This window comes from Lagenorhynchus albirostris, chromosome 20 (assembly GCF_949774975.1).
Source record: "Lagenorhynchus albirostris chromosome 20, mLagAlb1.1, whole genome shotgun sequence".
Taxonomy (NCBI): Eukaryota; Metazoa; Chordata; class Mammalia; order Artiodactyla; family Delphinidae; genus Lagenorhynchus; species Lagenorhynchus albirostris.
Window position 1 is genome coordinate 35,679,622 of NC_083114.1, and position 12,148 is coordinate 35,691,769.

Sequence of the window (12,148 nt, forward strand, 5' to 3'; positions counted from 1 at the left end):
AATGCAGAGGAGGGGTTGGTGGGAGAAAGGAATCAGAGTGGCGGCTCAGTGCAGACAGTGTGGGATGACCCAGGCTGACTGCAGCGAGAGGAGAGGCACGGGCTCGGGCCTGGGCTTGAGGAGCTCAGAAGTGCACCCGTGAAAGACACAGAGGGTCATGGGAAAACCAGGAGAGGGTGTTGTCCCAGAGGCAAAGGGACAGAGAGTTACAAGGAGGGAGGGTCAGACTCCGGAGAAGCCAACTGGGATGGGACAGAAAAAGGTCCACTAGCTTCAGCAACGTGGAGGCCATTGGTGGACTTGGCAGATGAGTTCTAGGAGGTAATGCCGACAGTAGAAGCTGATTGGAGTGGGTTGGGGTGGGGGGAAGAAAGGGGACATAGAGAGGAGGGGCACTTGATGCGAGGGGAAAGATGGAAAGACACTCTCAGGCTGGATGAGATTAATTATGGCAAATATCACAGGGAAGGATTCAGTTGAGAGAAGGCATCTGATGATGTGGAGGAGAGGGACCTCTGAGAAGCTGGGATAGTGGAGTGATGGAAGGGTTGGCAGGCGGGAGAGGCTGGTGTTTGTGCTCCCCGGACAGAATGAGGTTAGGATCAGAGAACAGGAAGCCTGGCTTTAATGTGGAAGAATTCAGGATGATGACGAGCCCCAGAGAGTGACCAGGGGTGAGAGCAGCTGAGAGGGCAAGGGGTAGCGAGGTCATCTTCTTGGATAATGGAATCACATAAGATTGAGCAACATCTGGATGAGAAGACCATGAGCCATGGCACGGGAGGAATGAGGTGGAGCGCAGCCCCAGGCGGGAGGAGGCAGGACACCAGGTGGCTCCAGTCTCCGAGGAGGGAGGGGTCTTCCGGGAGAAAGACGGTCCAGAGCAAAATGGGGAGCCAGACTACCAACCTCCTCTCGGTGGGAAGCAACGGCACCCCTCGGGAGTCCTTAGGGAAGCGGTGTCCACAGGGAGAGCCACTTTAGAAGAGGAGGACCCAGGCTGAGGAGGGGCGAAAAGTGGGTCAGTGACCAAGAAGGATGGAGATCTCCCAGGTTTGTGCAGAAGATGGATGGGTCTGGGTACTGCCTGGCAAAACCAGGAATGAGAGGTATTGCAGGTTCATTTCTCATGGTTAATCTCTGAACAGGGTGGATCCTGGGCTGAACGGACACTGGCCTGGGAGAAGCCACACAGCAACCTCCTAAGTCAGGAACTCTTGTTCCCATTTGACAAGTAAGGAAATGGAGGCGCAGTCATAGAGAGGTTAAGTAATTTACTCAAGGTCAGGGAGCATAACCACTTATTACTAAGTGATTATGATTAAGTGCAAACCTTAGAGCAGTTTTGAATGCTGTCGGTCTGACTCCTAAGTAGATGCTCTTGTCCACTCTGCCTGTAACAGGTACAGTAGGACTGACTCCCTCCAAAAAAACAAAGCAGCTCCTTTCCCCACCCCCACCTTAAGAAGGAGACCAGCACTGTGTCCTCCCCCACCAACTTTGGTGTTTCTGGCCTATGGAAGGCCATTTTACCCCAGGCCTTTGGCCTGCTGCCTTCAGAGCCAGACCCTGAGCACGGAAGACACATCAGTGCCCAGTGGTTGGAGAGCACTGAGTAGAAGAGAAGTGAGGGTCACCATGGTGGCCCTCAGAATGAGGTACCAGGCCCTGCTCCTCCCCTTGGTTTCTCAGACCCCACACAAGCCCCCCAGGAGGGATCATGGCTGAAACTGAGTTTCTTGCCAGTCCTGGTGAAAAGACGAGAGGAGTAAGAGCCAGATGTAAGGTGATTCAGTAAAACAAAGGATCGTGGGGGCTCTTGGATCCGGCTTGCCTGCCCCACTGAGCTCTGAGCTCCTGGAGGCTGCGGGCTTAGCAACTCTTGAATCCCTCCCAGAGGAGCCTAGCACTCTGTCCACAGCAGCCAGTCAGTATTTGTGAATTAAATCTGGGGCCCAGGGTGCGAGCTCAGAGCTGTGGAGCCAGATCCCCTGACTCTGAATCGCAGCCCCACTCCGCTAGCTTTGTGACTTTGAGCATGCCATTTAACCTCTCTGAACCTCACCTATAAAGAGGGAGCAGGGCCAAGGGCTTTGCACTTGATCTAACGCTCTGCTGCTCCCGTTTTGACATTCTTAACCCAATTTTGAACAAGGGGCCCCCACGTTTGCATTTTGCACAAATTATGTAGCCATTCCTCAGTGGGAGTAATATTATCTACCTCAGAACATTGATGCAAGGATTAAATGAAATAATCTGTCTGAAGTGCTTAGCACGTAACGAGTGCGCAAGGGAACAATTGTCTATTGTCCCTTGCTATTAGAGCATCCCCCGCGCCGATGTGTGATAAATGGTTGAATGAATGAGAGTCTGGGGAGCATGTGGAAGCGAAGGTGCCAGGCTGAGGGTGCTGTACAGGAAGTGGGAGCATTTTTGTGCCCCACATTGTGGAGCAGTCGTTCCCACGGCAGCCGGTGATTCGTGCTGTGGTCCGGGCCTGGCCGCCACGCCCGGCAAAAAGTCCACTTGGTGAGACCTGAGGACGTGGGTTCCAGTCTTTATTACGAGGCGTGGTCTCGGCCCCAGTGAAGTCGTCAGTGGGATGCGGAGGCCGGCGAGCAGTATCTGCGCCGGCCTCGGGGCGGAGTCTCAGCCTCCCTTCCTTCCCGGGGTGGGTCCTGGCGTGGCAGCCCCGCCCCACTCACGTCAGGGGGCGTGGCCCAGCGCCGTCCACGTGGGGCGGGGCCTCACGCGCACGCGCCGGCCCGCCGGAGGCGGGGGTTGTTGCTCAGAGGAAAGGGTTGGTGCTGGCCTGCGGGGGTTGGTTGAGCAGCGCGGCGGAGCCTGAGATGGGCAGCAGAGGCTGCGGCAGGCTCCCAGGGGACGGCGGCGTGAAAGCGCGCGCTTGGGGGAAGACGCTGACCGAGGCGGGGAGGGTCACGCTGGCCGGCACGCTGCTAAGCGGGAGGGGCAGGGAGGCGCTGTAGGTCATGGAGCCGCCGACCGGCCCACCGGCCGCCAGGCCCAGCGCTGGCGACCCGGTGCGCATCTGGTTCAGGGTCGGCCTGCCCTGGTCGCCCCCGCCGAACGGGTTGGTGGGGGATGGAGTGCTGAAACCTGCGGAACGAGATTGGGTTGGGGGACTTGGAGCGGGCCAGGGCCACATAGCCCTAAGTGGGGAAGGGGCAAGGTGGCCAGATCTGGGGTCTTAGAAATAGGGAAGAGCTAAGATTTTAGGGCAGGGTCTGGGCTGTAAAGGAAGAGACGGAGAGAGAGCAGGGGACCCCAGTGTTGAGACCCAGCAGGGACGAGGGGGTGTCCTACCTGTTAGGAAGGGGTTCCGGGTCTTTGCAGCCTGGGGCGCCTTGACTAATGAGTCAAGGTTGACCAAGGAGGAGGCCGAGGGCCCCAGGAAGGACTCAGGAGTCCGGCGCGCTGGGGTGTCCTTGCTGGGCTGGGTTAGTGCTTCCCCCAGCACATCCAGGTCAAAGGCATCTGGCTCCTTTGTGCCATTTTGCTTGGAACTGGGGTCGGGGTCTCCAAACAGGTCCAGCTCTGGAATAGAAATGATAAAGCTCACTGGTAGGGAGACTGAGTGGTCTCTCTGAGAGGAAGAAGGCAGAGTCGGGGTGGGCCCCTCCTTCCCCAGAGCTGCACATTCCCTGACTCCTGCTTACCCACAGGACTGCTGGGCTTCCCGGAGGGCAGGGCCTGGGCACACTCTAGCCCCTCCTTGGTCTCTGTGGATACTGGAGGCTTGGCAAATGGGTCAAAGGTCGAGGCACCGTCCAGCACTAGCCAAGGAGGAAAAGGGAGATGAGATGGGTTGGCAAAAGGGCAGGCACTGGGCTGATCCCTTTCCAGGCAAGCTGCCCTCTTAACACAGGATCTCTTGCCCCTTGGCACTGGAGGTAAGGGGACCCAGCATCCCCTCAGCCACACCCCCTGGCCCTCCACTTACCAGGTGTGTTGGAGGTCTCCACCAACGCCCCCCAGGGGTCGGCCCCAGTGTTGAGGAGTTTGTGGCGGGGGGAGTTCTGTGCCCAGGAGTCTGTGGGGGGTGGTCCAGCAGGCGGCACTGGGGTCCGGCCCCAGGGCTCAGAGGAGGAGAGCATAGGGGGCAAGTTCCAGGGTTGGCTCTGGGACAGGATGCTTCCTGAGCGGACTGGAGACCAGGGGTCTGCTGAAGGCCCCCAGGACGAGCCACTGGGCTCTGTGCTGGGCCTGAGACCTGAAATGGGGACAGCACAGATGTGACCCCAGGCTCACTCAAATCCCCAGTCCAGGGCCTTCCCAGTTACCCAGAGCAATGTGGGAGGCAGACTCATTTCATAGATGGGATGCTGACTCAGGACTACCCAGCAAGCTGGAGCCCATATTCAGCAACTTATTCCAGGATTCTGCACCCCCAGGGCATAGGCAGCTCAGGCCACATTCCCAGTCAGGGACAGGCTGGGCCAGGAAACCCAGGGTGACCAGAAGCAACAAGAGAACGTTTCTGAGTTTCCCATGAGCTGAGTTCCTCGGATGTGCCCCCTCCCTCACTACAACCCCAAGACACAGAGGAAACTGAGGCTCAGAGAGGTGCAGTGCTTGCCCAGTGGCCCTCACCTATGGGAAGGGGATGCCAGCAAGTGGCTGGGAAGGAAGGGGCTCTCTGGGGCCAGCCTGGGAGCCCCTTGCAGCCCTGCATGCCCACCTGGGATGTCCCATGGGTCCGCAGAACAGTGTGTGGAGGGCAGGGCCGGGGCTGGTGCGAAGATATCCACCAAGTCCAGGATGGAGGACTGCTGGGGGCAGAGGCGGCCATGCTCAGGAGAGGGTGGGACCTGGAGGAAGGGCGGGCCCTGACCTGTCATCCTCACTCCAGCTCATTCTCTCCTTTATTCATTCCACAAACATCTATTAATGGTCCCTCGCCTCTGCACAGTGCTTTCCAGTTTGTTTCCTCATCTGTTTAGTGTGTGATCTTCAGAACAACCTGTGCTGTGGGTAGGGAAGATGGTGGGGTGCCCATTTTACAGATATGCCAGCTGGAGCCCAGAGAGGGGAATCAAATTAGCCACATAGCCAGGGAGAGGCAGGGCTGGGACAGAAGGCAGGCCCGCGCGACGCTTTCCTCAGCTGCCCTGCCCCTCGGCCCATCAGTGGTAAGAGACATTTTATGATGAGCCTACTTCTATAAGTCAGTGTCCAAGAAAAATTGGCCACAATGAGCATTGGCAGAAAGGGTACAGAGACACCCCAGGGATAGCACGGACAGCTTTGGAAGGTCGCCTTGCTACCAACAGCTACCCACTCCTCCCTCTTGGAAAGTGTTGTGTATGAGCCCAAGATGTTTTCAGCACCATAGGCCCGAGGCCACCCCCAGTCTTGACCCACCGTATCATATGATCCTAGAGTGTCAGAGCCAGAACCGTCCAACAAGCCCACTGTACGGAGGAGGAAACTGAGGCCAAGACAATGACAGTGCGGCCAAGTCATTAAGTGGCAGCAAATCCAGGAACCTCAGATCAGGATTCTCTGCATCCCACTTTGCCACCAGTTCAGTCATCAGCCCATGCATGACGGGACTTGGGTCTGCTAAACCCCCTCCACCCCTATTTTCATTGAATTAACACTACTTAGTGCTCACTAGATACCAAGCACTGTTCTACACTCTTTACAGATATTTAACGCAACTCATTTCCCAGGCTCTGCCAGCCCCCAGCCACCAGTCCCCTCTACCTGGGTGGTTTTCAGCTTCTCCTCCTCTCTCTCTTCTCTTTCGGGCTCTCTGTCCCGACGACGGTGGGGTCCGGCCCCAGCACCATTCGCCACAGGGGAGTCATCTCCCCGCCAGGACCTCACCTCCTGCAGAAGGAAAGCGTGAGCAGCCCAGGCTGGACTTGAGGGGACCTTGGCTGGAGTCAAGAGTGTAGGGTGGGAGGCGCCGAGAGGTCGGGGGCAGCAGGACCACCACGGGGAGGGGGAAGAGCCTAGTTAGTGCCCGCGTAGCACCTCCACCAGCAGCAGCAGCAGCACAGGAGGCCCGGCCCACTACCTTCTGCTCCTGCCGGCTCAGGTGCAGAGCCAGCTGCAGCTGCAGGTCCTCGTCCCTGTGGGAGGCTGGGGGGACCGGCTGCGAGGGAGGGAGAGAGGGGTGAACTTGGCCCAGTGTTCCCACTCCTGGGCCGAAGGGCAGCATCGCCCTGTGCCGGTAAGGGCAGTGGAGAGAGGAATGCCCACCCTGAGTGGGTGTGGGCAGCCTGCCCCCAGACAGCAGTATGGGTGTGGTCTTCTCCCTGCCCAGATCTGGATCTGAGATGCAGTTTAAAAATCAGGAAGATTCATCCTTCTCTTCTGGGTCCCCTGAGTGCTCTCCAAGCCCTGCTGTGCGAGGCCAGCTGTGTCCTGCCAGGTCTGCCTGGATCCACAGAGGCGATGGCAGAGAGGAGGCTATCAGGGAGGCTGTCCCTGCCCCCCATAAGGACAGCTGATGGGGGGGCAGCATATTTCTGTGTCTCCTAGGAAGGTGTCTGTCAGCACACTCACCCCTTCCCCTCCATGAGGCGATAGCAGGCCCATGAGACAAACGGTACTGCCAACCTACCACACACACACTACCCCTTCCAGGCCCAGCTGGAGAGGACTGGGGGTGGGGAGACAGACCCCAACCCCAGTAACCCAACCCAAGGCACACAGGTGCTGTGCTGTCCTTGGGAGCAGGACTAGGGCTTTGGGGACCAGAGTAGGGGAGCCTAAGAATCAAAGGTGTGGGGCATCCAGGCACCCATCCCTCCTCCAGTTCCCTCCGCCCCTCGGCTGCCCCAGGAGGCGCCTTACCTTCTCAGCCTCCTCGCGGCTCATGGCCAGGGCCAGCTGCAGCTGCAGCTCCTCTTCTCCTGACGTCTGGGGCCGGGCCTGCTCTAGGTCGGAGGTGTAGCGGGGAGATGAGGAGGAGGCTGCAACGACCAACCATCTGTCGTGGCTTCCGTAACCACATAGGCACCCATAGGCTCCCCTGCCCGCCTCTTGCCGGGAAGCTAAGGCTCAGACAGGGAAACTGAGGGGGAAGGGAACAACTGGCAGTCGCGGGCCCCAGAGGGCCAGGCAGTGTGCTCGGCACTTTCTCTAAGGTTTCCATTCCACCCCGATAAAAGAGCCCAATCCCTCCTTTACAGACTCGCCACGGCTCTGAGGGGTGCCTGGCTAGGGTCCTGCAGCAAGACTTGAACCCAGGTCCCCTGACTCAAGTTCCTGGACTCTTACAGCTGCGCCCCACCCAGCTTGGGGTCAAGTGCAGTGGGAGGGGGAGAGGTTCCAGTCACGGTCACAGCTCTCCAGGCTCTCAGCCTACTGTCAAGGAGGGCCATCCTGAGCGCCCCCAGATCAGGAAAGTGCCTCCCTTCGAGATAGGAGAGTTGAGAATGCTCTGCAGCCGCCCCCGTTTCCAAGGGCAGGGCCCTCGAGCGGGGGGATCAAGGAGGATGCCCTTAGCAGCACCACGCGCTGTGTGTCTGTGCACAGGGCCGAGGTCTCCTTTCATTCTCAAATTGAACAACTGAGGCAAACAAAATTATCCCTACTTTACAGACGAGGAAACTGAGGTCCAGAGAGCTGGTTGTCTAGGTCACATGGCTTGGAAGGGGCAGAATAAGGACTGCTACTCCAGAGCCTATGCTTCCGCCACCACGCCCCTACCAGACAGCGAATTAACGGTAACAAACCTATAAATAACATCATTGTTCCCGCTGACTTGTCGGGCACCTACTATGTGCGGGCCTTGGGCCTCGCACGTCAACCTCTTTCTCTCACGGAATCCTCACACATCCCTCCGAGGTGGGGATTCTTATCCACAGCTGGGGTCACAGAGCCAGGGTCAGAACTCGGGCTGCCTCTCTGTCCCCAGCCACGCCCTGGGCTCACTCACAGTTGTAGGAGGACGGGGAACCGCGGGCACGGCTGAAGCCCAGCTGCCCGCTGCCGATGCCCGTGCCCTCCAACGCCATGCGTTCCTTGGTCTTGAGGGCGTGGGTTCGCTCCTGCCGGAGGCGCTCCTCGTCCTTGAGCAGGGCCATCACCTGCTTGACCTTCTCGCGCACGTTGACACCCTGGTCCTTGCCGTCGCGGTCGATGTACTGGAAGTCCTTGAGCGTCTGGATGGTGTAGAGGTTCTCCCGGCACTGGTGGGCCACCCGCTCGGAGCCTGTCTTGAGCAGGTAGTCCAGCAGCGTCAGCGCCTTGTACACGTGCCGCCAGTTCTTGCCGCTGTCATTGAGCCGCCGCCACAGCATGCCCATGACCTCGGCAAAGGCCACCGTGTTGAAGGTCAGATCGGCAATCTCCGACATGAGCGAGCTGGGCGGACCCCACGGGTCATTGCTAGTGGCCTCGCGCACCTTGATCTCCGCTTCCGAGTAGTTGTGCACGATGTTCTTCACCTGGCGCCGCAGCGCTGATGTCGTCATGGCTGGGGACTTGGAGATGGGCGGCCCCCGCCCCAGCCGGAGGTGGAGGGCCGAGGAGGGCCACCGTCGTCGTCGTCGAGAGGTCACGGTCTCCAAGGGTGGGCCGCCGTGCTCTCAGCAGGGCGGCTGTGTCCTTGGCTTCCACATGGGTCTGAGGAAGAGAGGGCCTGGAACTTAGGAGCAATGGGCCACCTTGCTGGCCACTCAGCCAGCGACTAAAGCCCTGGCCAGGGTGTCCCTGCCGCCAGGAACAGCCTTCGGCAGGCACTCATTTTGTTTTTTTATTTTACTTATTATTCAGCAGGTACTTGTAACTTTGCATGCTCATTAATCTTTACAATCACACCTACAAAGACATTATTATTATTACCTCCGTTCGAAGATGGGGAAAGTTTGAGAGAAAGATTAAATGACTTGTCCAAGATCACAGAGCTGGTGAATGCGGAACCAGGATTAACCCAGGTAGACACGCTCCACAGTCTTTGCTCTTAGTTTAGGGACACGAAAGTGACCCCCCAGGAATGCCTACTTGTCTTGCTTCTACTTCACTACCTCTGTTTCTGCTGGGATCTGCCTTAAGACCTATCCTTTCCAACTTCTCCATCCTCACTTTGCTCTCTTCTTATACTGTTAATTTTTTTTTTTTTTTTTTGCAGTACGCGGGCCTCTCACTGTTGTGGCCTCTCCTGTTGCGGAGCACAGGCTCCGGACGCGCAGGCTCAGCGGCCATGGCTCACAGGCCCAGCCTCCACAGCATGTGGGATCCTCCCGGACCGGGGCACGAACCCGTGTCCCCTGCATCGGCAGGCGGACTCTCAACCACTGCGCCACCAGGGAAGCCCTATACTGTTAATTTTTGTAGCTTGATCCATTCAACACCAATTTCCTGGGGACTCCTCTGAGCCAGGCTCTATGGCAAGCATAGAGTGCAAGCCTCGGCCCACACACATCCACTTGAGAGGGTGCAGGCAGTCACAGTCCAGCATGGGAGTGCAGAGGAGCACAGGAGTACCCAAGCTAGGAAAATCAGGAGAGCCTTCCCAGAGGAGGTGACGGCTGAGCTGATCCGAGATTCGAAGTGAAGAGTGAGGAGGAGTGAGGCAGCAAGGCAAGGAAGGAGCATCTGGGGGAGGCTGCCTCCCAAAGAGGACCCATTGTACACGCCAGAGCACCGAGGCCAGAGAGGGCTATGGCGCGCCCATAGTCACACAGTGTGTAGGTGGCAGAGCCGGGACTAACAACCTAGGTGTCCAGAATACGAATCCAATGGATTCATCTGATTGCTTTATTGCCTCAGTCCCACCTTCTCAGCCAGAATGAAAACTCCCTGAGGGCAAGGCCAGTCTGGGCTCCCCAAACCCCCAAGGCCCTGGGCACGTGGTAGACCTCTGATCTCCCAGCTGAGGGAAGATTAGAGCCAGCCCACAGCCTCAGGACCAGGCCATCAGCTAAAAGCACACCCAGGCCCAAGACAGAGAAAGGTGCTCCCAGGGCCCTACCAGAAACCAAAACCCGAATCCCCCTGCCACCACCATTCCTCTGGTGTGGAGACACACACACACACACACACACACACACACACACACACACACACACACACACACACACACACACACACACACACACACACACACACACACACACACACACACTTGCTGGACCTGGCCTCCACCCAAACCCCCCACCAACAGCAACCATGGAGACTGCACCTCTCAGCTCTACCCTAGGACCCAGCAGGAGTCAGAAAGAGCCTGTCGACCCCCGCCCCCCATCTCAACTCTCCCTCCAGCCAGCCCTGCTAACCTGGGCTCAGTTCAAAGCCTTGGAAGTTTTCATCAGGGCCCGCGTGCCTGGGAGAGCTTGGACCCAGAGGGTAGGACCTTGTGGGGGCACAGACGGGATGGAGAGTGCTGGCTGAAAGCGGGCTTACCTTCTCTCTGCTGCCTTTCTGTCCCGGCAGTGGCGGGCCTTCTGTGGGATGCCACAGCCAGCACTTGTTTAACGCCTGCCCTCTCCCTCACTAGTGACTCAGACCTGTCTTTACCTCCCCAGCCTGTGGGCTGGCGGGTGGCAAGAGTCAAGGTGAGAAATAATTGTGCCCTAGAGCCCACCGAGCGCAAGCCCCTCCCAGCACTGGCCACTGAAACCAGCAGAACTAGTCGGGCATCCTGACTCCACCAGGAGCCCTACCAGGGCCGCCCTGGCCCTCCTAACCGGCCGGCATAGTAGAAGGGGGCCCTCAGTGTGGGCCCTGAGGCTCTGCCTGAACTTTCTCCTAGAAGGTGGGAATGGAGGAGGCTTCTCCACACGCCTCGGACTGAGCTGAGGGAAGGGAGGGGTCAGAGACACCGGGACGCCCCGCCCCCACTGAAGTGTAAGGGGACCAGGTAGGGAGGAAGAGAGGGCAGGGTGAGGCCAAGGGAGCACCGAGGGGAGGGAGAAGGAGAGGAAGGAACGCGGGAGGGGGTGGCCGGGAGAGCTGCCAGCGGTGTTATAAGCAAAGGGTTTTATCGAACACAATATGCCCAGAAATAAAAGGGAGTGAAACAGAAACCCAGCAGCCGATAAGGCGGCAGTGGCAGCGGCGGCAGCCGGGCAGCCGGGTATGGAATTACTGCAGTGACCTTGAGCCAGACCCTGTCAGGTGGAGGGAAGGACACTGAGAAGGCCAGGCCGAGAGGCCAATTCAGAGATGGGGAAGAGGGTGGGGGAGGCGGGAGGCAGGAGGGTACGGGCTGGGGGATGGGAGAAGGGCCAGCAGGGGGCGGGGCAGGCCATGGCGGCAAGAGCATCCGCTCTCTCCGATGTTTGGGGTACCAAGAAGCGCTTTACAAGGGTCGGGAGACTGCTCTTCTCAGGGCCCACAGCGCTGGCGGACCTGTCAGGACTAAGGCAGCAGATGGCATTCCCAGAGCGGGGATTCGGGGAGACGGAGGAACCCAGATATGTTAAGTCGCGTGCATGCGTTTACCCAGAGACTGTGCCCCCATGGGCCCGCACCCCTTCCCATCCTCTGCTAAGGCGGATCTAGTGCCAGGCCCTTCCCCCCATCAGGTCCAGCTTGGGCAGTGGGGGGAGTGGCAGTGCGCTAACTCTTGCTGCAGGAGGGACAAGAGGAGTGACCCTAACTCTAAGCTTAAGTCAGCCCAAAGGTGGATGTGTCTTGGGGGCACTGGAGTCGGGTGGGGGCTGTCCTGAGGCTACAGGAGCAACAGTGACTGAGGAGGAGCGGGCAGGAGTCTGTGCGGAATGCCACCAAAGATGCTAGTCCCAGGATGGGGAGCGAGCCCTAGGAGGCCCCCTTCTTGGGGGCTGTAGGGAGGGAGGGGCGGCAGGCAAGATGCCTCCAGGTTCCTCTGTGACCCTGCCCTCCTCGCCCTTCTCCCGGGGACCTGGAAGGGAGACTAAGCCCCAAGCCTTTCATGCCAGGCACCACAGCTGATGACGGGAGCTTACCTCCAGTGCAGGCTCCCTTGGCCCCAGCCCCGGGACCACGAGCAGCCTCTGCAGTGACCCTCCGACCTGCGCAGCAGGGGGATGGTACAGCCTCGGGAGTATCCCCAGAGCCATCCACCACGGGCCCTCGTCCTGGAGACCAACCCTCTCCCAGGAGGCACAGACCCCTCGGAAGGGCGGCTCAGGGTCCCCAGAATGGGCGGCTGCTCTGCCTCCTGCCTGCTTGTCTTCTGGACGCCAGA

The 12,148-nt window shown here is 58.9% G+C and overlaps 1 protein-coding gene across 1 annotated transcript; it reads right to left on the reverse strand.

Annotated features, from left to right (window-relative positions):
- Positions 1-1,269: 1,269 nt before the first annotated feature.
- On the reverse strand, positions 1,270-12,148 carry EPN3 (epsin 3). The gene is made up of 10 exons (XM_060135372.1): positions 11,907-12,148; positions 7,913-8,601; positions 6,826-6,944; positions 6,044-6,121; positions 5,728-5,853; positions 4,700-4,829; positions 3,962-4,231; positions 3,678-3,794; positions 3,325-3,555; positions 1,270-3,117 (listed from the first exon to the last, which is right to left on the reverse strand). Exons 2-10 carry the CDS (start codon positions 8,448-8,450, stop codon positions 2,789-2,791), a joined length of 1,938 nt encoding a protein of 645 aa, XP_059991355.1. The 5' UTR covers positions 8,451-8,601; positions 11,907-12,148; the 3' UTR covers positions 1,270-2,788.

What these genes read in the sequence shown, in the direction of transcription:
- EPN3 (XM_060135372.1), bottom strand. Translation starts at nt 8,450, where the DNA reads ATGACGACATCAGCGCTGCGGCGCCAGGTGAAGAACATCGTGCACAAC. An exon ending in GCCGCGAGGAGGCTGAGAAG is followed by an intron (nt 6,122 to 6,825) that starts GTAAGGCGCCTC and finishes CCTCCCTCGCAG; the next exon opens with CCGGTCCCCCCAGCCTCCCA. An exon ending in TGAGCCGGCAGGAGCAGAAG is followed by an intron (nt 5,854 to 6,043) that starts GTAGTGGGCCGG and finishes TTCCTTCTGCAG; the next exon opens with GAGGTGAGGTCCTGGCGGGG.